Source organism: Leopardus geoffroyi, chromosome E2 (assembly GCF_018350155.1).
Source record: "Leopardus geoffroyi isolate Oge1 chromosome E2, O.geoffroyi_Oge1_pat1.0, whole genome shotgun sequence".
Lineage (NCBI taxonomy): Eukaryota > Metazoa > Chordata > Mammalia > Carnivora > Felidae > Leopardus > Leopardus geoffroyi.
The window spans coordinates 12,717,644-12,741,864 of record NC_059335.1 but is presented as its reverse complement, the minus strand read 5'-3'; the positions used below and the strand labels follow the sequence as shown (position 1 = coordinate 12,741,864).

General features: G+C 55.0%; 3 protein-coding genes across 8 annotated transcripts; 2 read left to right on the top strand and 1 right to left on the bottom strand.

The window, feature by feature from the left end:
- The first annotated feature begins 8 nt into the window (after positions 1–8).
- On the top strand, positions 9–4,768 carry LOC123578844 (phospholipase A2 inhibitor and LY6/PLAUR domain containing). The gene is made up of 6 exons (XM_045442097.1): positions 9–439; positions 832–978; positions 1,956–2,072; positions 3,849–4,001; positions 4,224–4,367; positions 4,524–4,768. The coding sequence occupies exons 2-6, from the start codon at positions 909–911 to the stop codon at positions 4,676–4,678; spliced, it is 639 nt and encodes a 212-aa protein (XP_045298053.1). The 5' UTR covers positions 9–439; positions 832–908; the 3' UTR covers positions 4,679–4,768.
- Positions 4,769–6,995: 2,227 nt separating this feature from the next.
- On the bottom strand, positions 6,996–23,521 carry IRGQ (immunity related GTPase Q). Of its 4 annotated transcripts, XM_045442092.1 has the most exons (4): positions 14,839–14,944; positions 13,857–14,388; positions 11,247–12,633; positions 6,996–11,204 (listed from the first exon to the last, which is right to left on the bottom strand). In XM_045442092.1, exons 2-3 carry the CDS (start codon positions 14,384–14,386, stop codon positions 11,274–11,276), a joined length of 1,890 nt encoding a protein of 629 aa, XP_045298048.1. In that variant the 5' UTR covers positions 14,387–14,388; positions 14,839–14,944; the 3' UTR covers positions 6,996–11,204; positions 11,247–11,273. The 4 variants fall into 4 exon arrangements, with proteins under 4 accessions (XP_045298048.1, XP_045298050.1, XP_045298047.1 ...); XM_045442094.1 differs by lacking the exon at positions 14,839–14,944 and adding an exon at positions 22,959–23,521 and having other exon boundaries at positions 6,996–12,633; XM_045442091.1 differs by having other exon boundaries at positions 6,996–12,633.
- Positions 14,919–18,075, top strand: ZNF576 (zinc finger protein 576). Of its 3 annotated transcripts, none has more exons than XM_045442103.1 (3): positions 14,919–15,033; positions 15,821–15,921; positions 17,345–18,075. In XM_045442103.1, exons 2-3 carry the CDS (start codon positions 15,837–15,839, stop codon positions 17,770–17,772), a joined length of 513 nt encoding a protein of 170 aa, XP_045298059.1. In that variant the 5' UTR covers positions 14,919–15,033; positions 15,821–15,836; the 3' UTR covers positions 17,773–18,075. The 3 variants fall into 3 exon arrangements, with proteins under 3 accessions (XP_045298059.1, XP_045298060.1, XP_045298058.1); XM_045442104.1 differs by lacking the exon at positions 14,919–15,033 and adding an exon at positions 15,135–15,351; XM_045442102.1 differs by lacking the exon at positions 14,919–15,033 and adding an exon at positions 15,135–15,596.
- Positions 23,522–24,221: the final 700 nt, after the last annotated feature.

Sequence of the window (24,221 nt, the reverse complement as noted above, 5' to 3'; positions counted from 1 at the left end):
CTCACACCATGCGCGTGCGCGCGCGCGCGCGCACACACACACACACACACACACACACACACATACACACGAACAAAATCTCCGATCTCTCCAGGGTTATGCCCGAGGCCAAGAGAGAGTGCGTCAAGGACCTACATAAGACACAAAGCACGCATTCAAACCAGATCCACACACGGAGCCTAGAGTGCTTCCACCCATGCCTCAGTTTTCCAATATGTGACCTGTGGGCATCTGTCTCCTACCACACCCGCCCCTGACCGTTGACAGGCATCCCTCTGTTTGGTCCCTGTGAGACCTAGGGGTGCAGCCCCAGGCAGGATCAGAGCTGGGGACAGCCCAAACACAAGACAGGGAATATGAGCCAAGCACACGAAGAAGGAAGAGAAACAGGGCGCTCAGGCCCCCGCAGAACGAGCCGGGACATGCTGGGCGCTCCCAGGTAGGGCCTCACCCACGCTGGGTAACTCCTTGGAAAGAGAGAGAAGAGAGGGGATCTCAGTCCTCCTAGCAGCCACTCTACACCTACAGGAAATCAAGTGACCCAACTCTGACCTTGGGCTTCAGGCCAGAAAAAAAAAAAAAAAAAAAAAAAAGGCGGGGGTGGGGGGGGGGGCGGTGGGGAGAAGGGCCATGAGAATGTGAGAAAACAGGAAAGTGACCTTCTGGGTCCTGATGGAAGAGGGGGCTAGAAGCCCAGACTCCTGGGGTCCCTGTGGAGCAGGGGGCTGAGCATGAAATGCCCATGTCCCTTTTGAATTCTGGTTCCATATCCCCAACCCAGAGCCACAAAGGCCCGCCCTGAGATCTTACCTCAGCTATTTCTCACCCCAGGGTGAAGGTGGATACAGACCCGCCCCTCCTCAGTTCCCTATAAGGGCTGGGGACCCAGGACTGCAGGTTCACTCATCATGAGGGCTTCCATGAAACCGGGGACCTTCTTGCTGGCCTTCACTCTGCTCTGCACCCTCCTAGGTCTGGGTAAGTGAGAAGGGGTGTGGACCATGAGGACCATGAGAGAGAGCACTCACCACGGTCCTTGAGGGGGAAAGTGGAGGTGTCCTGGGAATGCAGATTCATGGTGAAGGCAGAGGCTAAAGGAAGAGAAAGCCTGGGGCCCCAAAGGAGAAGCTCATGTGGTCGACTCCCTGGGGGAGCTTGGGGGGTCTCCGAATCCTCTATCCCCTCCCCCCCCCAGGCAGGGTCTCGAAATAAGACATATGAATCTAGGAAATTGGATGAGAGCATGATTAGAAATGGAAATCTAAAAAAAAACCCAAAAAACCATGGGAAGAAGGCATGGAGGACAGACTTCCTTTGTCCCTGGACTCTACAGAATTCAGACCCCCAGCTCCTCCCCACTTAGATTCAGGAGTTCTAACAAGCCCCACCTTTCCCAGGACCCAGGTAGGTGTCTGGGCCCCGAGTTGTGTCTTCTTTTAGGACCAAGGAGTCCATGCCCTCAGCCCTCCTGGTCCTGACTCTCCCTTCTTGATCTGGGATGAAGACCCCAGCCTCGGGTTCCCCTGCCTGAGCTCCTGCCACCTCCAAGACCTACATCTGGTCTTGCGTCCAAGAAACAGCTGGACCTGAAGCTTCCCAAAGCCCATGGAAACCTTCGCCAGGATCCCTCCCTGTCCCCGAGCTTTCTCAGGAGTCCCTAGCATCCCAAGTCCCCAGCCTTATAATTAGGTAAACAGGCTCCCTGGTGGAGTCGCTTCCCGCCCGTGGAAGCAGCTTTGCTGGCATCACCACCGCGTCCCAGCCAGAGCAGTGGACATTTCCCTGGACAGCGGTCAGTGCCCCACCCATGAGCAATTAGAGAGTCACCTGTCCCTCCTCCCTCAGGACTCCAAACCCGGTCCCCTGTGCCTCCATCTCCCTCTGGACTCTGAAGTCAAACCCGTGCTCCGCTGACCACACCCCTCATGACTACAGCCTGGCTCTCTACACCGCAGGGTGCCCACTGAGCTGTGAAGTGTGCAGGGGCTCCGGGCCCACGTGCAGCGGAAAAATGAAGGCTTGCGAGGCCGGCAAGGACGCATGCGTGGTCGTGGTGGGGGAGTCCTGCACAAGTATGACAGCCTGGCGTCCCACCCTGGGGAGGGGGTTGTGCCTTCAAGGGTAGAAGATAGCGCCACATCAGGGAGGGACCGTCCCGGTTCTGGTGGTGGGAGGTCAGGGAAGAGGGAAAGACTGTCTTGAGGTGGTGGGTGGAAAAAAGCGAAGTCAATGGGATGATGGGAGCCATTGTTGTCAGGGATTTCTGAAAATGGGACTCTCCAAAATATTAGATGGTGGGTGGGGGGCAGATATAGAGACTTTCTTAGGCAGGAGGGGGTGAGGAAAGGAAAGGGAACAGAACTGGTGAGGGGTATGTATCTAATAGGCAGGAGGTAGAATGGAAGGGGAGGAGGAATCGAAGAGAAGAGGCTGGGGTGGGTCTGGAAGAATGTGATCAGGTTGACCGCTTTGGGTGAGAGGGAGGAACCATCCCAAATACCAGGGGATGGCTGGGGTGGTGCAGGCTGGAAGGGACCATTCCTTTTTTTTCTTTCTTTCCTTCTTCTTCTTCTTTTTTAAATGTCTATCTACCTTTGAGAGAGAAAGAGACAGAGCACGAGCGGGGGAGGGACAGAGAGAGAGGGAGACACAGAATCCGAAGCAGGCTCTAGGCTCTGAGCTGTCAGCACAGAACCCGACAGGGGCTCGAACTCACCAACCGTGAGATCATGACCTGAGCCGAAGTGGGAAGCTTAACCGACTGAGCCACCCAGGCACCCGGGAAAGGGACCATTCCTGACGGGAGGAGGTGATATGACACCAAGGTAGAGGAAGAGACATAAAAGGGACCGTGCCAGGCAGGAGAGGAAAGATAACCCTGAAGTATGGAGCAAATCGTCAGGGAGAAAGGTAGAGATAGAGAGCCGGAGGCAGATGGGTGACATGGGAGAAGGCCTGACTTTAATGGAAGCGACCGTCCCAGACCTGAGGAAGGTTGGGGAGAAGGGGAGCGATGGAGTGTTGATTCAAAGCTGAGGAGAGAGGATGGGGCTGGGGCAGGAGATGAAGGCCGCCAGGAGGGTAGGAAGAAGCCACCCCCACTGGTGGGGGTGTGCGTGTAAGGAGGGTGAGACAGAGGGTGGTGGTGTTGGCAGGTGGGCCAAAGGACCCGAAGGGCTTGAAGAGACCACCCCAGGCATACATGAGGGAGATCAGACCCTGAGGTTGGAGGGAGAGGAAGGTGGGAAAAGCCCTTGGGGGGGGGGGGGGGATGAAGAGGAAAATCCTTGGATTGGAATGGAAGAGACCACCACGCGGTGGGGAGGGGGAAGGCCATGAAGACTGGAAGAGACCACTGCAGGCAAGGCTGGGGGTGGCCAGGGAGGGAGGCAAGAGACTACTTTAGAGGATACGGGTGTTGCAAGGGTAGGGGTTGGGCGGTCTCCCAGGGTTTGTTGGAAGGGATTTGGAAGGTGGGAGGGAGGGCGAAGGTGAAGAGGACTGGAAGAGACTGTTTCACACAAGCATGGGGGTAGCCAAAGACGCTTTGGGGCAGGGACCCTTGGAGGATGGCAGGCCCAAGTCAGGCTTGGGAGTGGGGAGCTGAAAGAGACCCTCCAGGCTGGGAGCTAGGATAATGGGACGGCGGGGGGGGGGGGGGGGGGGCTCACCTAATAAACGACTCCAGACCGGATCCCACGTAGCTAAAGGGGCATGGCTTTGGGGCGCCGGAAGAGACCACTCTAGGCAGTGGCGGGGGTTGGGAGAGACCCCGAGGCCGGGGTCCACGCCAGAGTGGGGTCAGCGGGCGCTGCCGGAGCCCTCTCTTCCTGTCCCGCGTCCTTCAGAGGGCCGCCACGCGGTGAATACCTACAAGGCCTGCATGAAGTTCAGCGACTGCTACTCGGGATTCGTGTCCACCACGATGGGCCCCAAGGACTACATGGTGTCCAACACGCGCTGCTGCCAGAGCGACGGCTGCAACCAGGGCTCGGTGCCCCGTAAGTGCCAGCCCCGCATCGGGAGTCGCTTCCAGCTCGCCCCAAGAGCCCCGTGGTGTGTGCTCTGCCCCGCATCGGGGCAACTTGCTTGCTGCGACCCGATTTCCTTACGGCCAAATGCAGTGTCCGTCATCCATTGGCAACCCGTGTTCCCCAGGGGTGTTGTGAGGTGAGGGAAGGGTTGAATCGTCCCCCTGCTTCTCACGCGCCACTCATCCCCAGCTCCCCAGAACAATCGGACGGAGAACGGCCTCCAGTGCCCGGCCTGCATCGCGCCCTTTCAGGAGACGTGCCCCGGGACCCAGGCAGCCCGCTGCGTTGGCCAGGAAACCCACTGCGTCTACTTCGCTGGCAACGTGCAGGCCGGTGAGGGGAACCCGGATCTCTAGAGGGGGCAGGGGCCCCAGAACGGGAGGCCCATGCTTCCAGGCTCTAGGGGAGATGGTGGCTCCAGGTTACTGGGTGAGGACAGGGGTGGGGGAGGGAGGACGGGGTCACTCCATTCTGAAACCCCCTTCCCAGGTCTCATCACCCCCAAATTTGCCACTCGGGGCTGTGCTACGGAGAGTGCCTGCTTCGCCAAGGCTGGGGCGCAGGTGCCTTCAGCCTCTTATCTGTACTTCCTCCGCCGAGCAGACTGCCTTCCAGCCCGCCAGGCCCCTAGCAGGGCGGAGTAAAGCGCTGAGGATCACGTGGCTTGAAGTCTCCCTGTGTCCTCAGCCTACACCTGCCCATGTGCCTATAAATTAAACAGGTTAACAAAGCAAGCCCGAGTTCTTGTGATGTGATGCATCTCAGGAAGCGAGGGTGCAGAAAGCAGGGGTCTTAACCCTTGCGAACCCTCTCTTTGCAAGGAAGGGAGAGAAGATCCCACCATTTATTACAGGATTCCTCCCCGCTGGGCCCCTGTGCAGTGTTCTCCGTGCTGTTCCTCATTTCATAACCCCAACGACCGTGTGAACTTGATATTACTATCCCCATTTTACGGATGAACAAACTGAGGCACGGGTTGTGTGGCCATTTGTTTTGGGGCAAACCTCTAGGGAGGGTCAGACCCCAGAGTCCATGATCACCTCTCCCGATTAACCCTCTCCCTCTTTTTGCCTGTTTTCACATCTGCAAAACGTGGGTATTAATAGTAATAACCTCATTGGGTTGTTGCATCAAATGAAAGAAAAGCAAAAAAGGCACTTAGTGCAGTGCCTGGCACCTTTATGACAATGTCGGTTCTGGAAACGATACATCTGTAAATAATAATCATCGGAACAGCTGCTTCTTAATGAGTGCCCATTATCTGGAAGGTGCTAAGCACTGTCATCAATCAGTATGCTGCAGTAACACGCAAGTCCCTAATTTCAGTGGTTTAAAGCAACCAAGTTGTATTAGTCGACTAATGCTGGAGTAACGCTGCGTAACAAACCATCCCCAAACCGAGCCATAAACAACAAGCATGCTTCTTGCTGAGGGTTTGTGGGTGGCTGGGGTAGCTCTGCTTCTGGCCTTGTATTAGCTGGTTTGGCTCCAGTTGGGGAGGACTCAAATTCTGGGATCGGTGGCTCCCTGGCTAACGCTCTGACAGCAGGCACAGGAGCACAGTAACCAAGTGCATTAAAAGCCCCTGCTGAGGTCAGGTGTGCTAACATTCCACTGATTGAAGGCAATCCTGTGGTCAAAGCCAACATCAACCAGGCAAGGAGGTGTACTACCCTTCTGGTGGGAGGGAGAACAGTAGGATTTGTCGAACAAGTCCCACTCACAAATACTCGCTTCCCCCCCTGACCCTCCGTGTCTAGCACTGTCCACGGGGTGTTCTGCTCGTGGTAATCATAGAGCAGCCTCCAGCTCGAGCGTTGCTGATTTCTGTGCACCGGAAAGGTCTCACACGGGTGATTAAATGCCGTGACCCAGAAATGACTTGACACAACTCATGGGATGGAGCTAATCACATGGCCCCCGAGCCCCACGGGGGGCTAGGAAGTCGCTCCCCAGTGTGGACATATTTTGTAAAAGGCACGAAGCTGTCACGGCCCCCTAGCAGGTGTTTCTCATTTTCTCTTCATAAAGACTCCCTGTGATATAGGGACTGTTATTCTCGGCCCTGTTTTCAGAAGAATCTGAGGCTCAGACGCGGGATGTTACACGCAACTACAAAGTGGCAGAGCTTAAGATCTGATCATCGGGTCGTATTGAGGGGGAGAAGGGACCACAGCACAGAGGGAAAAAGCCCGCATCGGTGATCTTTGGCTGTATCTTTATACATCAAACCACTCCAAAACTTTGTTGCTTTGAACAATCAATCGTCTTTTATTTAGCTCATGATTCCGCCATTTGGTCTGGGATCAGCTGGGTGGTTCTTCTGCTGGGTGCGGCTCCTGTCGGCTTGGCAGCTCGGTTTCGGAGGGTTGGCTGGCTGGCGGTGGGGGTGTCAAGGCTGACTGGGTCACCTGCCCTCTACTCACCCAGCAGGTTAGCCTGGACTTGGTGTCCCAGTGGTGGAAGGGATTCCAAGGGCGGTGAGAGAGGAACCCCTGTATGTGAGCCCTTTCTAAGCCTCTACTTTACCGCGTTTGCTGTTGTTCCTGTGGTCAGGCAAATCACACGGCCAGGTTTCGAGTCAGGAGAACAGACTCTGCAAGGACACAGCTACAGAGAAGCTGAACAAATTGGAGGCATTAATGGGCCAAGCTGCTTCCAGAGCTAGGATGCTTTACCGTCACAAGCTCCTAAGGTCTAAATGTCGTTTTTCCACCTCCATTCTCCTCTCCCCCACTCCCAGCGTGGCAAAACTCAGGCACAGGAGTCTTTGGGTTCCAGCTCAAGGGGTTCTTTCCCATACAGACCTTCACCATCCCTCCTCTCCCAGGGCCCAGGAGTCCCCACCCTTGGTCCCCTTCTCCCTCAGACCCAATACTATCTCCAGCCCCTTCCTCAGACCCAAGCAACATCCCAAGCATCTTCCTACCCCTTCAAACCCTCAAAGGAGAGACAACACAGTGGGATTTCTACTCGTCTTTATTCACTCCTGCAAGAAAGCACCACAGGCTAACCACACCCTTGATTAGCCCTCCATGGTTCCCCACCCCAATGGATACAAGTGTCTTCATCATAACCCAGAAATATCTGAAACTCAGCTAAGGTGATGAGATGGTCTCTTCAAGTTTTTTGTTTTGTGCCTATTCTGCTTCTGGCAATGGCAACGCCAAGACTCAGCATACATTTCCTTGAATTCTTGCCTTCGAGGGTCTTCCAGCCAGAAGTAGGATGTAGACACGCCCCACGGGGAGCCAGCAATCGGTTCTCAAGGGAGTCTTAGTCTTTTCTGCTTGGATGCTACCCGGGACACATGCCTCACTGGCCACCTTACGCCTCCCACCCAAAGTCATAATTTAAAAGACAACCACCCTCCAGATTAGTCACGACGCCCAACCCGTGGCGATACACGATGATACAGACACAATCGGCACTCCCCAACAGAGACACAGGCAAACGGAATTGGGTCTTGCTTCCTCAGATAGGATCTCTGGCACGATCCCCATTGGCACAGGGGCAGAGGGAGTTTGGAGTAGCGAGGCACAGGGCAGAGGTGTCAGACAGGTGAGAGTGGCAGAAAGAGGGCACTCTGTGAGCAAAGGCATTCTGGGTGTGAGACAGATGCCTAGACTAGAGTCGGCTCAGCCTGGGGCTGGAGGCATGGACCAGACTCACATTTGAGCTCCCAGTGGGCCAGGCTGCTCCAGAGGGCTGCAGTGTGCTGACGTATGTGTGTGCACATCTGTACACACACTATTCTTAGTTACCCCGTGAGGTAGATGCCACTTGCTCAGGGACTTGCCCAAGGTCACCCCAATGTCAGCAGGGCTGTCTGACCCTGGAGCTATGCTAATGGGATTTCCCGGGATAATGCAAGTGTTCCAGGTCATGTGGCTACTGAACACTGGAAACGGGGTTCGTGGCACTGAGAAAGGGAGTTTTAGATTTCATTTACTTTTCATTAAAAATCGATACACGTCTCCGTTGCTGGAAGACCGTTCAATATCAGTGGGACAACTTGGGGACGTGGATCCATTTCTCCAACAACACATTTTAGGAAAGCTAAACAGAACTATTTCTGATGAAAATTTCTGAACGAGATGGTGCTGGAAGTGTAAAATACCAGATTTCAAAGGCAGCATAAAAGGATGTAAAATGTGGCTTTCTTTTCTATATGGACTACATGTTGAAATCGTATTTTGGATATACTGGGTTAAGCAAAACGTATTCTCAGTAGTCTGACCCTGTCTCCTTTTACCTTTTTTTTTTTTTTTTAATTTTAACATTTATTTTTGAGAGAGAGAGAAAGAGAGAAAGAGAGAGAGAGAGAGAGAGAGAGAGAGAGAGACCCAGAATCCGAAGCAGGCTCCAGGCTCTGAGCTGTCAGCACAGAGCCCCACGGGGGGCTTGAACTCACAAACTGTGAGATCATGACCTGAGCTGAAGTCAGATACTTAACCGACTGAGCCACTCAGGCATCCCTCCTTTTACCTTTCTAATGTGGCTGCCAGACAATTTCAAATGATCGATGTGGCTCACACTGTTTCTATTGGGCAGCACTGCTTTCCTCTCCTGCGTTCCCACGGCTGGCCCGTGAGACCTAGAGACAGTGTGGTATTGGAGATTACAGACCGGAAGCCATTCAGTATCTCATCTCGGCCAGGCCATCTCAACTTTTTTTTTTTTTTTTTAATGTTTCTTTTTGAGACAGACAGCGTGAGCAGGAGAGGGGCAGAGAGAGAGAAGCCCACACGGTCTCCCGCTATCAGCGCAGAGCCTGATGCGGGGGCTGAACTCACGAGCCATGAGATCATGACCTGAGCCGAAATCAAGAGTCGGACGCTCAACTGACTGAGCCAGCCGGGCGCCCCACGGCCATCTCAACGTTGATGGGATAAACTGTGTCACTGGGAGGGGTTCAAGCTGGACACGGGGATACCATCTCCCAAGTGTCTACCCCTCGGAGTGGTCACCCTTGTCTCCAGCCGTCAAAGGAGATGAGATCTTGGAAGTATTTATGGTTCTCGTCAGGCCCTTCCATTTCACAGACGGGAAAATAAAGCCCCGGTCCAAGTCACCCAGAGCGACAGTGGCAAAGCCGGGCCTGCATCCCAGGTCCCCTGATCTCAGACAGGAGCTTTCTCTCCCATCAGATGCTTCTTTGTCTTTCTCCCCACCCGGTGCCTTGTCCCTGTCCTGTGGCAAGAGGCTGACAATCTAGACCTGTGGCCAGGTCTGCCATGGATTAATGAATTAAATATTTACAAGCACCTGCTGTGTGTCAAGCACTCTTCTAGGTGCTGGGGTTACAGAAGAGAACAGGACAGACAAGAGGATAATAGCCATTAAATAGGTAAATAAATAAATAAATAAATAAACAAGTAAGGTAATTTTGTTACAGTGATAATTGCTACAAGGGAAATATCAACTGGCCGAGATGAGTAATGGGGGAGTGTGGGCTACTTCAGTTACAGTGGTCAGGGAAGGCCTCTCTGAGGGGACATCTGAGCTGAGACTCGCTAGACAAAAAGGAACCAGTCATGGGAAGATCTGGGGGCGGAGCATTCTAGGCAGGAAGAACAGCAAATGCAAAGGTCCTGGGGTAGGACCCAATGTGGCCCACCCAGGCACTGCAAGGAAGATCACGCTGGTTGGGAGGTGGGGGAGGGGCAGGGAGTTCGAATAGGCAGGGGCCAGACCACATAGGACCTTCCTGTGTGCTGTTGGGCCTAGAGTCTGCTCTCCCTGGGCTCTGTTCTCCCCCATTCTCATAAAAGAGATTCTATTGAATGGACTCTCAGGTCCCCCCCTTCTGTTTTTTGACACTGAAGAATTGTGACCTGTGGCATCTTTTCTACCCATGGTTGGCAGTCTAGAACATAGCCAGGCACTGTGGTTTCTGCCTTTGCTTCACTCACGGCGCACTCCCGCGGTCTGGAACACGACCTAGCTGTTCTGTGGGCCTCTTGCTCTCTGCGGCACTCTGTGTACTCCAGAAGGCAGAACCTCTTGGGGACACCTGAGGTAGCCAACACAGAAGTGTCTGGGTTAGTGCAGCACTATGGCTGCTTTAGCCCAAAAAGGCAGGAGTACAAAATACCAAGGCCAGAAAGAGGTTTAGTGACAGAAGAAATCAAGACCAAAAAGAGATAGAAACCGCTAGAGGAGGGAGGGACAAAGTTAGAGACTCCCCAAAGACCCCCTGAATCACTCCACACCTATAAAATGGGGGCAGTCATATCCCTTTCCCAGTCAAACTCACACAGAGAAAGGCAATTGCTGGGATCCAAATCCCTAAGGGATTTGTGGGAGAGACCTCTGAGGTCTCTGCCCTTCCACACCCAGAAGGCCTCATTCCCGGTCTCTGGCTACCCGCAGGCCCCACCATGCCCAGACCTCCTGCCTCCCCCTCTTCATTTTTGTGGGACCATCCTCCCCACAACAGCTGGGAAAGGAATCTGGGTCGCCAGGCCCCTAGAACAACAAATATTAGATATCTATTCCCCAAGAGCTGTTCTCCAGCTCTTTCTCACAACCCCCCCCTCCCCCGCCCCGGCCCTGTTCCCCTCTGTAGATGGAGACCTCCCACCACCAAGGAATTAGAAACCAAGGTCTACCGCCCTCTTGGGAGCCAGAAGTGTGAGACCCCCAATGAAGATTCCACGCCACTGCCTCTTGAGGAGCTGGGAGGCTGGATGCAGACCCATTTCCTCCAGGAAGCCTAGAGGATCCAAAGATTCCAGCTCCCGGGGGTACCCGGACCCCATCCTCCATACTGGAATCTCTATTGGGGTAGAGACCAGGCTTTCACCTCTTCTCTCCCCAGGGAGCTAGATGACCAACAGACCCGGTTTCCTTTCCCTTGAAGACCACGATATAACCCCTTCTAGGAGGCCGACCCCTCAGTTTCCTTCAGGCCACAGTCTGGTGTCATGCCCTGTGGTCTCCAGGGAAACCAAGGGCTCTGTCCCCCAGACTCTATTCCTCTTCAGGACCCAGGAATTCGGGTGACTACAAGCCACACATCCCAATCAGTAGTCAGAGCCCCCATCCCCTTCAAGCATCCGGGACTCTGAGCGGTGGCCCCCCAGCTCCCTTACCCCAGTGGCCGAGACATCTCAGGCCAGAGCCTGTACCCCTAACCCCCCTCCCTCTAACCGGGACTTGGGAGTCCTCAGCTCCTGGCGGGGCCAAGCAGCTGGGACGCTGGGAGCCCGGAAGCCCCGGCCCTCATCCCACCCCTCACTGCGCGGGCACATGGGGTGCCAGCACCGCCTCGGCATCGGCCTGCATCTCGTTGAGGGCCTGCAGCAGGACGCCGTGCGCCGCGCGGTAACCCAGGCCGCCGGTGGCCGCTGCCCCGCCCGCGGGCCACAGGAAGGAGAGCGCGCCCAGCGCCGCGCCCCCGGCGGTGCCCTCGCCGGCCCACGCGCCCAGCCTCGCCTCCACTTCGGCGCGCGTCACCGGGCCCGGGAAGCGCGTCCGCTCCGCCAGCTCCCCAGGGGCCAGGCCTAGCGCGCGCTCGCGTCGAGCCAGCGCCGCGGGTTCGAGCCCCAGCGCCCGCCGCCACTCCGCCAGCTGACCCCGCAGAAGCGCCACGTCGCACGCCCAGCCTAGCCCCGGTATGGGTGCCGCCGCCGCCGCCAGGCTAGCCAGCAGGGCCGGACGCCACGCCCCGGCCCGCAGCGCCGCGGCCTTCATCCGGGCCCCGTGGGGAGACGCGGGCGGCAGCGCCAGCAGCAGCGCCCCCGCCTGGGCGGGCGGCAGCGCGCGCCGCAGCCACTCGCAGAGCCCGGGGAGTCCGCCGGGCCGCAGGGGGAACACAGGTGGCGGTGCCTCCTCCAGCACCTCCCACGTCTCATCCTCGGGGCTCAGTGCGGCCGCACGCTCTGAGTCCCCACTGCCCGATTTCTTCGCGCCGCCGCCAACACGTGGCAAACTCTCGCTGCCTGCTTTCTCTGAACCTTCCCCGCTGCCTGCTTTCTCTGAACCTTCCCCGCTACCTTTCTGCAATCCAGCGCCACGTTTCTCCCTTCCCTCACCGCGTGCATTCTTCAACTCCCCTCCGCCAGCGTTCTCTAAGCTCTCGCTGCTGGGCTTCTCTGCCTTTCCCTCTTCCTCGGGATACTCTGGATCCTCGCCCTCGCCGTCTGTTCGCACGCAGACCAGCGGTGCATCTGGCAGCACCAAGGGCCGAACCTGAGCCCAGTCCTTCTCAGTGGGCGCTCCCGGGGTGACGAGGATGAGGGCGTCGTAGTGGGTGGGATGGGGGGCGGCAGCAATGCCCGCGGAGCCCAGAGGCACATTCCAGAGCACCACATTGGGACGCTCCGGGGCCGGGTAGGGTGTGGGCCCCGCGGGCATGAAAACAGGCTCCGCGTCTGGATCGCCGGGATCCAACCCGAGGAGCGTGTTCAGCACAAGGCTCACAGTAGCCGTGCCGGCCACGGCCAGGTCCAGCCGCGCGCTGCCCAGCCGCTCCAGGCCAGCGCGAACCCACGACAGTGCCGCCTCCAGGCCACCGGTCTCAAAGGCCTCCCGCACAGCCTCCAGCTCTGCTGCACCCAGGACCTCGAAGCCATCCTGAGCCGGTGGCAGGAGCCTGAGGGGACAGGAAGACAGAGGATAAAGGGCAGAAGAGGATCTAAACGCAAGAGAGCTGAGTTCTGGGGACAGGACTAGGCTACGATGACGAGGGGTGGAGTTTTGCCCGAATAATCTCTGAAAGAAGAGGGAGCAGGAAAGGGAGGGGCCAGACGGATGGTACAGCACAAAGAAACCAGGGCTTAAAGCAGTGATGGGGCGGGTTGGTTGAGATCAGGTTTCCAAAAGAGCCTAAAAAGGGGAACCTGCTAAATCATCCCCTGGATTCAGTCTTGAGGCTGGGGGCGGGGCAAGGGGGCCTTTTCCAAGGGATCTGCAGGATTAAGAAAGGCCAAGCAAAACTCACAGAAGGTCGAGCTCGGGCAAGACAGACCTGCAACTGTATTGTGGACTAAAGGAAAGCGGAGCACTTGTCGACAGGAGCAAGGTCACCAGGGCACTCTTTGCTGAGACTAGGTGTAAGGAGGGGAGTAACAGCCAATGACGGGGAAAGCCTCACCTACTAGTGCTCATCCAGGAGATGTGGCTAAGGTAAAAAAAAAAAATGAGCACCGAGCCTCAGTTTGACTATGAAATAGGTGGTGGCCAGGGGTTGGGGGAAAAAAATCAGGAGGTAGGCAGCAAGTGGGCACAGAAACAAGATGGGGTTATTGAAAGGAAGTGGGAGAGCTAACCCAGAAATAACAAAGCTCACTGAAGGTGTGGACTGGTCTAGCTTGACGACCAAGCTGATGGTGTGGAGGATGAGGAGTGCTGGAAAGAGTGAACCCTTGGGTAAAATTTTCGCGGGGATCGCAAGCTTGTGTGCTGAATGAGCCCTCCTTCAAACTTTTGCCCGGGGCGGGGGTGGGGGGGGGGCGTTGCTATTTGGGTGTTAGTTCCTCTCCGAAAATTCTCACTGGGGCAGGGCTTGTGACCTCAGAACGCTCACTGGAGGCTGAACCTGGAGAACAGGTCTGAACCTCTAGCTGACCCTTGGATGGGGCGGGGCCTAGAAGACAGGAAAGGGTCCAGCACTCAGTACTGGCTTGGGGTAGAGCCTCGGTGACCGCAAAACCTGCAATGAGGGGCGGGACCTGGACGAGAGAACTGGCCCCTCCCGCAGCGATCCGATCAAGGCCTGCCCCAAACTCGCTGGGGGTGGGATCTCGCGGATCTCAAAGAACGTCTTCTGGGACTAAAGGACCCGGTCTCTACCCCACCGGGAAACTCCTCGCTTACCTCTGCAACACCTCCGCCTGGCTCTGCAGCGCCACCCGCAGGCGCTCCAATTCCTTACAGTCATCTCGGCTGCCGCAGTCCGCCGGCAGCACGAAGAGAGCCGCGGTCCCCAGCCCCGCGCTGTTCAGCAGGGCCGCTGTCTGATCCCGGGCCTGGTCTTCATTTTGTGAATCCCCAGGACGGAGGTTCCGCACAGCCAACAGCGGGGTCCCACGGGCCAGGGCGGCCCGCGCCGCCTCTCCCAGCGCTGGGGCCAAGGGCTCCCCATTCCCCTCGGGGTCGGGCAGGACCAGTACCAGCACATTGGCCTCCGCCGCCCAGGGCCCCGGCGCTGCGGGTGGGCAACTCAGCTCGCCCAGGAAGAGGCCGGGGCCCGCCGCTCGCAGGCTGGGGATCCCTGAGTACGGCCGTCCCTCGGGGATCTCTATCGTCTCCACATTTCTGTTGCACAGCGCTGCAATCAGAGCGGACTTTCCAGAGCCCGGAGGCCCCAGGAACAAGGCGGTCACGTCGCCCCGCGGCGGTGGCATAACTGGAAAGCAAAAGGGTGGGGCGGACACGGGTCAGGGAGTACCCAGCTTTTTCCTTTCCCAGTCATCCCACTCTGGTGTCAGACTTCAGTCCTTCACCCTGTCCCCTTCCATTCTTGGGTGTCACTCCCAGGGAGAAATCCGGCGCCCAGGCCCTATCTATTCCCCAGAGATCCGGGCGTCTTGTCCGCCCTTTTTCTGGACACATTTTATCTTTCTGTTTCAAAGATCCGGCCTCCAGCCCCTCCTCCCTCAGACACAAAGATGTTTTTATCCCCCGCTCCTCCCTTCCAAATCACTAACCGGGCAAAAAGCCGGCACACCCGAGAGCACAGCTGGCGGCGGCTGATCAGCCGCTGAGAAGCCCCGCCCCTAGGGTCCGGCGGACGGAGGCCGAAGAGGTGAGAGCGCCCGGATTTGGGAACGCCCAGACACGTTCCAGGGGCTCTTACCTGACGTCAGTCCTTTAAGGAGGGGGTGTGTCTTGGAAGCGCGACCTCGGGGATACGGCCCTTCGCGGCGCCTGCGCAAAGCAACAGACGTACGCCCGCTCCTCAGCTCCTGCAGCCCGCAGGGCTGGGAACAATGAGGGAACCAGAGCGCCTGCGCTCCACGAGCACCTAGCCACACGTGCGCCAGAAGCTGAGGTCTGTACGGCAAGGGTGTCATGTCACGTCATCATAACGCACTCCAGTGCAGAGAAGGACCCCTCCCGTTACTCTGAGGACCCGGTTGGCGCGACTGCATCACTGCCGGATGGCCTCCGGCATCTCGGCTTGGAGAGGCTCCTCAGGCGAAAGGGCATGGAAGCCACTGGGACCTTGAGCCTCGGTGGGCCCTACCCCGCTTCCCTCCGGGTGGCGGCGCTGTGACGAGCGACGGACCGGCGCAACGAAAGGCAGCCCTCTGCTGCCTGGAGAAAAGCAGAGGCCTGGGCTACCCGCCTCGGGAGGAGGGACCCGAGGGCAGTGCTCGGGGGCAGCGGGACGCCGCGGTTGACGGCGCGCGTGGGCGGCGGGGGCTCAGGGTGGAAGGAGAGTTACAGGATGTCAGAGAAAGATGCCTCCGGGGAAGAGGCGAGCTAAAGCCTGGATGCCACTACCTGCCTCAAGACACGTGGGAGACGGGGGCGAGGCTGGTGTCAAAGATCCAGGGTTCCGTGCCCTGAGTTCAGGGAATTAGTTTGATGTAGGTCATAGGTCGCACACAGGTGAGAAGGCTCTAAGGGGTGTCACAAACCTAGGGAGTCGAATCTTTTGGGAGGGTTGAAACTTCTCTAGGGCAGAGCTCCATTAGGTTACAGTTCAAGAAGATGGTGTCTTACGGGGGCAAGAGAGCCCGTCAAAGGTCATAGGATTAGCGGCCCTTTAACGCTGTAGACAGATGAGCGACTTCACTTGATTTACTGTTGTCATGCGTGCTACTCTTGACCAGAGGGATCCCAGCCACTATGGAGGACCCGCATCCTGAAGAGACCATGGAGCAGCAGGATTCGTCCAAGGAGAGGAGTCCCCGCAGTCCAGGAGGCGACGTGTGTGAGTGCTGCTGGCCAGAGGAGGGTGGGTGCAGGGGCTGAGGCTCCTAAAAGGATTTGCGTAGCATCTCAATGTCCAAGGCGTTACAAGGACTTGCCTGCTGGGGAGGGGCTGTAACAAATGGCTTCTGAGCTGCCCTACCGGGAACCGCCACACTCCACCCTTACTCTTATTCTGCTCAGATGTACCCACTCTGATCTGTCCATGTTGGCTTCAAGGGGCCACAGTTCAGAGGGACAGAGTAGCGTCCAGAGGGGCTTGGGGTGGGAGATGTGACTGGGAAAGGGCAGAGACTGAGAGGAAGCCCAAGGTTCCAGTCCCAACTGGCCCCCAGACTTTCAGTGTGACTTGGGCCTGGGTTTCCCAGTCTGTCACAAGAGGCTGCGGCTACTCCGGTGACTCGGCTGTTGTTATGAGGATTAGCGGCAGAGAAAGGGAAGGTTTGATGTTAACCAAGGTAGCCAGTTCGACAGAATGGTGGCAACAGCTTCTGCTGAATGCTTGTTACATGCTAGGCGTGTTCTAGGAGTTAAACCGTCATTATCTCAGTCCTCCGGACAGACCCTTTGAACTTGGTTAAGTATTACTTTCGGGTGAGGGAATCGAGGCAAAGAGATTATCTGTAACAATGAGCCCGCCACCCTGTCAAGGCCCTCCAGCCAAAGACCACCAGGAACACGCCTACAGTTGAACAAGTTGGTTTATTGCTAATCGCGCTAAGGAAGCACACGCACCCTGGGGCACTGTGAAGGCCTCTCAGTAAGAGTTAGGACTTATCCTAGGATTGGGGCTTTGTGGTAGGTGATTTGGGGAAGGGCTCAAGGAACGGTTTTGCTGTGGGTCGGATGTTGCCAGTAAGCAGAGGCAAAAGACAGGTTGGCAGTCTTAAATCTTCTCTGGGAGGGAGGTACGAAGGCCCCGGCTGCTCTTCCCTTTCTCAGCACCAGTAACTGCAAACCACTGTGTAGCACTGTTCTAAGCACTTTATATAAAGTCATTCATTTACTCCTCCCGACCACCCAGTGAGGTAGATTCTGATAGGGTCATTGCCCCATTTTCCAGATGAGGAAACTAGTGTATTTGTCTAGGAAGAGGCAGATCCGGGATTCGATTCCAGGCAGTTTCGCTCCAGGGGCTGTGCTCACAGCTCTGTTGGAAGGGCAGACCCCCGGGGTTCCAGTTCTGACTCCATGGGTTCATTTCATACCTAGCCTCATGACTGTAGGCAGGTTGCCTCACCTTTTTGAGCCTCAGTCTGCTCATCCATAAAACAGGCCCAGCAATAGTCTGGACCACTGTCCAGCCCTGGCATAGAGCCTGGCGCGTGGTGAGCACTGAATGTGAATTGCTGGCATGACTCGGGCTTGGGAGAGGTCCTGGTGACTCTTGCTGGCTTCCCCCGACCTCTCCCCACGTCCCTCAGGCCACCTGGGGGCCCCGCAGTGCACCCGCTGCCTCATCACCTTCGCCGATTCCAAGTTCCAGGAGCGTCACATGAAGCGGGAGCACCCAGCGGACTTCGTGGCCCAGAAGCTGCAGGGGGCCCTCTTCATCTGCTTCACCTGTGCCCGCTCCTTCCCCTCCTCCAAGGCCCTGATCGCCCATCAGCGTGGCCACGGTCCAGCCACCAGGCCCTCCGTGCCAGTTGCACCCGCCGCTGCCCCGCCTACCTTCCCCTGTCCTGACTGTGGCAAGACCTTTGGGCAGGCTGCTTCTCTGAGGCGGCACCGCCAGGCGCATGAGACCCGCACCCCTCCTGGCCCCTTCGCCTGCACTGAGTGTGGTCAGGACTTTGCCCAGGAGGCTGGGCTGCATCAACACTACATCCGGCATGCCCGGGGGGAGCTCTGAGTGAAGGTTAAGCCCTCCCTAGGGCAGTGGGGGTTCTGTGGCTGCTGGAACTCACCTCTGGTATAGGATGGGGGCCTTGGAAGGATTTGCTTCCCTCCCGGGACAGGCAAAGGACTTCTGATAAATAGGACCCAGAAGATTCTCATCTAGAGCTTCAGTCTTTGGAGGACACAAAGGCCTTCAGGGATACAGTGAAATTAGACAATAGTGAAATCTTTTGTTTAAAAAAAAAAAAAGAGCAAGCAAAAGGGAAAATTGTTGTATCTCCCTCATTCCCAATTAAATAGTTTGAAATCACAACTAGCTACAGATTGTGTAATCACCTTTAATTCTTCCCAGATGGATGCCATGGGCCGTAGGAACAAGGTCCCCCAGATTTGTGCCTGAATGGGGGAGGGGAAGGCGAGGTGTTGTGGGACTGTAATGTCACTGGGAGGATCCCAGATGTGCAGCAACGTGGGCCTTTGGGGATGGGGCAGCCAAGTTGGGAGCTGTATTCTGAGTCATGTAGGCGTTGCAATCAAGTTCTTATCTCCTCCCACTCCACCCCCCATCAGTCTTTCCCACTCACAGAGGGGCCATGGTATTGGGTGGATTTGGGTGCACACACACACACCCCGATAATTTATTGCCCACTTAAGTAATTTTATGTACCATTCTGGTCTTAGATTATTTTTTTCTGGGTGTAGGTGAGATGACATGAATAAAATAACAAATAGTATCTAAAAACAGAAAAGGTCTATATTGAAATATCTAAACAAGGAACTCTGGCCTTTGAGCAGATATTCCCAGAAAATATAAGGGCACAGGGAGCGGGGAGCTCAGGTCAGAGCTGGCCTGGCCCTGCAGGGAATCTGGTTTGGAATCAAACAGAGATACCTTCTGTTTCCTGTTGTATTTGGCCAACATTGGGAGAGTTCCCATTAAGATCCTATTTTCAGCTCTTGAAAGGCCTAACCCTGTGGAGTGTCCCTCCAGGGCACTGCTGAATGTGGTCAGGACTTTGGGTGACCTGCCCTGCCCTTAGAGTCAATGGCCGGTGCCCTGCATGCAATAATTATAGATCCTATTCGAACTGATGGATGTTTTTAAAACCCACAGCGGGGACACGGTAGAGACTGATAGCTGTCCCCCAATTTTTAGCTACGTACGTGGTAGCTACAAACACAATTTCCCAAAGTCCCTTGCAGCTGGGCGTGGCCCTGTGACCCAGGTTCTTTCCTGGGTAGAGTTCTCAAGCTTCAGAGAGGGACACGCCTTTCCTGTACCTTTCCGCCTGGAGTGTGGACACGGTACCCAACCACCTAGGACCATGGTAGAGCAACAAGACAGCAAAGCCTGCGTCGCTTGTTGACTCCACAGAACGGAGTCCTCATCCTAGCGCTAGGAGATCCACTTCCATACTACCATGTAAGAGAGAAATAAACCTCTATCTTGTTTAAGTCACCATTATTTTTGGTCTCCGTCACAGGCAGCGTAACTTACAGGCTGTTTGCAGCATAGAACAGCAGATCTGAGTCGTTGCAACAGAGGCCGTATGGCCCACAAAGCCTAAAATAGTAAAGGGCCATCTGGCCCTTTATAATAGAAGCTTGCTGACCTCTGTCTAAGTGATAAGACATACAGTCTACTCTGAGCCTGGAAACCGGGATTCCCACCCTGGGAAATACTACCTCTAGTAGGGGGCCGTGTGTGTGTGTGTGTGTGTGTGTGTGTATTTGTTTGCACAAGATTCGTGCAGGGCTAGCTAGCCTGGATCTCTTTGCTGGGGTGACTTGTGGGGAAACTGGGTTGGAGTCAGTTGGCCATCACTTTTCTCAAAAATGTCCGCTTCACCAAAGCCAAATATTTCCTCTGCACCTGGTGACAGCCCAGAAGTTTCCAAACCAGATGTCCAAACCTAAGGCTCTAATCACACATGTTCCCCTGAGACAGACAGCCGCCCTGCCTGTGTTCTTCCTGTTCTCTCCACTCTCCAGATGTCATAGATTCCCAGGACTTTAAATAGCATCACTGGTGACTTCCAAATCTTTATCTTCAGCTCAAACCCCAGACGCCCCCCCAACCATGAGACAATCACTTGGATGGTGACAAACAGGAGTCTCAAAACCTTAAAACAGGCCAGTGTGACTCCTACGGCCCCCACCTACACCACTACCGTCAGATTGGTCAACTGTATACTACTAGATTCCCGAGTCTGACCGGCCTTTCCCGCAGCCACTCTCCTATCTGCTCCCCCTGCACCTGCCACCACTGCTGCCCCCTCCAGTGGACTACAGACCACCTCCTGTGTAAGTCAATTCGTATCGCTCCTCATTTAAAATCCTCCAAAGAGATTCCATAAATAACATCCAGAGACACCTTACCCAGGCCCAGAAAATCCAACAATGATGGGGCCCCCACCCGCTAAGCAGTCTCAACTCCCTCTCTGCTCTACCTTTACTACACTCCAGCCATACATGCCAGGCTGGCTTCTGCCTCAGGGCCTTTGCACTTGCTGTTCCCTCTGCCTGGAGTGCTCTAACCCAGAACTTTACAAGGCTGTCTCTACATCATTCAGGACTCTACACATGCCACCTCCTCAGACAGGTCCTCCTTGACCTGCCTGGCCAAAGTAGCACCATTGAACCTCACCCTGGCTTTATTTCTTCCTAGCACCCTTCAACACCTGGGACTATCCCGCTTGTGCGTGTCATTATCTGTGTCCATACTCTGGAATCCAAACTCCTGAGGGCAGGCGGTGTGTCTTCCTCACTTCCCCAGTACCTAGGACAATGTTCACTGCAGAGGCTCAAAAAAAAATGCTCGACTGTGCCCACTAGAGTCTCTCGGCCTGCAGCCCTCCCGATGATGCTCTGTAATGCTGGGCTTTCTGCAACTGTATTTCCCAGATTCCCTCCGGAGCTGGCTTCCTCAAGTTCTGCCCAAGAGAGGTCTGGGCAGAAGATAGACAGAAAGAGGAGGAAGGAACTCCCCTCACTTTGGGCTGCTGGAACCCCTCTAACAGCAGCGGCTCAGGCTCCAGTGCATTTCTACACCCTCAGCACAAGGTACCGTGCCTCTCTTGAGGTACAGCCGCACATGGCCTGTCCCTCCAAACTCCTGTTGGGTTCTGGTAATGTCCCTTCTCTTTCTGTGCCCGGTCCTAGAGGTGGGAGCTTTGTGCAGACACGAATATCTTGGGGGCCTCAACTGTCCACATTTGTGCTTTCGGCCTTCAACCAGCTGCACACCCAATCCCCTGTGTTCAATCCTCTCTTTGGAATTCCTAGCTTGGTTTCCATAGCTCAACCCCCCCCCCCCCCCCCGCCGCCCCGCCGACCCTGGCAGCAGACTAGGTCTCTTGATTCCTAGTCCTCTCATATCCTTAGGAATCTTTCCTGATGAACAGATAATTCTCTACATCTTTGCTTAGAAAGCCCTGTCTTATGATTCCAACTATATGACAATCTGGAAAAGGCAATACTATGGAGAAAGTAAAAAAAAAAAAAAAAAAATCATTGGTTTCCAAGGATTGTGTCGGGGGATGAACACAAGAGGAATTTTAGGATAGTGAAAACAGTCTATGATATTATAATGATGAACTCAGGTCATTACGCTTTGTCCAAACCCACAGAAGGTGCAACAAACACCAAGAGTGACTCCCAGTGTAAACTATGCACATTGAGTGATTATGCTGTGTCAATATAGGCTCATCAGTTGTAACAAACGGACCACTGTGGTGGGGAATGTGGATGCCAGGGGAAGGTATGCTTGTGTGGGGGCGAGGAAGTACACAGGAAATGTCTCTATCTTTCCCTCAATTTTGCTATGAACCTAAAACTGCATTAAAAAAATAAAGTCTGGTTTAAAAAACAAACAAACAAACAAAGCCCTGTCTCAGGGCAGAAGAGGGCTTAAGCATGCTGCTCCAGGAAATAAAATCCATCCGTGGTGTTTTAATGAGCTGTGAATTTCTGCCTTGACGATTCTGAGATTCATTGATGTTAAGCTGTGATGGTTATGAAAGTCTCAATTCAAAGAGTGGATAAATGTCAGGTTCCCAGATTCTGAGCTTCTAGGATGAAAAGTGTGGGCTTTGACAGATGCTTTGGTATGAGATCCTGTAACAGGCATCAGGATGCAAACGCTCTTTGTGGCCAAGCAGGGTACCATAAGCAGTGAAGCAGGCAAGGTGTGAGGGGTCCAGATGCCACATGCTGAGGAATGGGCATGTGGGAGGGAACGCCCATTAGCAGGAGGTAAGCCTTCCTCAGCTCCAGAAAGCTACTGCTCCTTGGGATTGTGGGCTCAGCGATCGAGATCTCACGATTTTCAAGGGAAGCCAAAAAACCTCCCTTTTGAGGTGAAATCTGCCCAGTTTTAAATGTTGGTAACCCACATGATTAGAAGACCCCAGTAACTCTATGGAGACCAAACACGCTCCTGGCCAGTCAGACGGTGGCTGTGGAGAGCCAGGCTGCCATTTCTGGTATGTGGCTTCATGGTTAAGAAGGTACGCACCGCATCCAGTCGTCTGGAATCACAGCTGCGTTCTGCTTATTAGCCGTTGTGACCGACCTGTAGCAGCTAAGTCAAGTTCCCTGTGCCCTAGCTGGAACAGCTGTGAAATGGTCACGATAATAGCCCCTGTGCCTCTAAGGGCTACGACGAGGACTCAGACATGGGACGCAGAGCCCAAACTGGTAGAACAGCCGACAGGGCCCGGCCCTCTGCCTCTCCCTGACCTTGTCCTTCCCCTAGTCTTCCCAAGGGGTCTCATGCCCTAAGTGTTCTTCCGCCAACATCCCAAGTAGGGCCCCACTTCAGAGCCTTTGCACTCACTGCTCCTGTAGACAGTGCAGGGGCCCTACTCTTCCCTACTCCCCATCTCTGCCTGAAGTCCCCCTTTCCCTGAAGCCTCCACGACCACCCTCTTTGGAACTGCCGCACACACACACACACACACAAGCCTCCCCACCCACTGTTTCTCTTCACAGCACTTACTACCTTCTAACGTTCTATACTTTTTATATATTTTACTTAAATATCTAAGTCTCTGTCTTCTCTATAATAGAACCTCCACAAAGACAGGGATTCTTGTTCATCATGTTTACCGCTCTACTCTCAGCTCCCAGAATAGTGCCTGCGTCTGGAAGGTATTCAATACGTCATTGTTGAATGAATGAATAAATAACAGCCCCTACCTCATAAGGATCCGATGCGACTGTCCATACAAAGCGCTTACAGGGCCTGGTCCACCGTGAGTGCTGATTTAATGATGGCCATTATGGTCATTCAGGTTCTATTCTTGAAGGTTCTTAGTTGCCAAGCTTCTATGAGTTAACACACGTAAAGCGCCTTAGAACGGGGCTTGGCACACAGTAAATGCTCAATAAATGGCAGCTATCATTATAATTAGGCTTCTATTTTCAAAGGAGCTTTGGTGCCAAACTTCAATGAATTAGCACGTCCCTTCTCAGAGCGAGAGCCAAGGTTTCAACAGAGCTGTAAGGAGCTGGCCCTCTGCTCCCCTCTGCCCTCATCCTTCCCAGCTCTGCCCTGACAGGTGGCAGGCTCCTGCCTCCTCCCACCCAAGTGCACAGCCCCTCGCTCTCTCTGGTCTCTGTCACCTCCTCAGGGAGGGCTATACTATTTAAAATGGCAACCGCCTTCCAGAAGTGTTCCCCCTTCTCTGCTTTATTCTTCTCCACGGCATCTACCATCACCCAGCATTCCCTCCAGCTTGATTACTATCTGTCTCTACCAGTGGCCCTGCCCACTGCCCCCCCTCCCCCCGCCTCGGCCCCATGTAAGCTCCAGGAGCACAAGGATTTTATGTTACTCACTGCTAAATTCCCAATGCTCGGCATACAGCAGGGACCCAGAAGATACTGCTTAAATGAATTAATGGATCACAATCCCTTCCTCACAGAGTTATTCTAAGGACCTGATGATCTCATGCAAATAAAATGCAGCACTGTGGAAGTGCTGGGGAAATGGCAGCTGTAATTATAATTAAGGTTCTATTTTTGTAAGTTCCTAGATACACAACTTCTATGAGTCAATATATATAAAGCTCTTGGACTGGCACTTGGCACCCGGGAAGCACAGCTCTGATTGTAATTAAAGTCCTCTTTGTAAAGGTTCTCAGGCAGTGGCAGAGAACATCGACTGTCCTCCACAAACCGTTTTCTGCTTTCTGGGCACTGGCTAGACCTGCCTTTCCCAGACTCCCTTGCAGGGAGCTGTGGTCATGTGACAAATTCCTCAGCAAAGGAACGTAACTAGGAGCAGGCTGTGCTACTTGCGGGCAGGGGGCCTGGCCGAGATCACGTGTACCTCTCCAGGCTCACCTTCCTCTTCCACCGACAGGACCCAGGCACGGCCACTCAGCCATGACCATGTGGACGACAGCAGGCTTAAGGGATGGCCTGGGTCCCCAAATCACTATATGGAGAAGGGTTGCC

Coding starts and splice junctions, on each gene's coding strand:
- ZNF576 (XM_045442103.1), top strand. CDS start 15,837: ATGGAGGACCCGCATCCTGAAGAGACCATGGAGCAGCAGGATTCGTCC. Junction 15,922..17,344: donor CAGTCCAGGAGGCGACGTGT/GTGAGTGCTGCT, acceptor CACGTCCCTCAG/GCCACCTGGGGGCCCCGCAG.
- LOC123578844 (XM_045442097.1), top strand. CDS start 909: ATGAGGGCTTCCATGAAACCGGGGACCTTCTTGCTGGCCTTCACTCTG. Junction 2,073..3,848: donor GGTGGGGGAGTCCTGCACAA/GTATGACAGCCT, acceptor CGCGTCCTTCAG/AGGGCCGCCACGCGGTGAAT. Junction 4,368..4,523: donor CGCTGGCAACGTGCAGGCCG/GTGAGGGGAACC, acceptor CCCCCTTCCCAG/GTCTCATCACCCCCAAATTT.
- IRGQ (XM_045442094.1), bottom strand. CDS start 14,386: ATGCCACCGCCGCGGGGCGACGTGACCGCCTTGTTCCTGGGGCCTCCG. Junction 12,634..13,856: donor CAGGCGGAGGTGTTGCAGAG/GTAAGCGAGGAG, acceptor CTGTCCCCTCAG/GCTCCTGCCACCGGCTCAGG.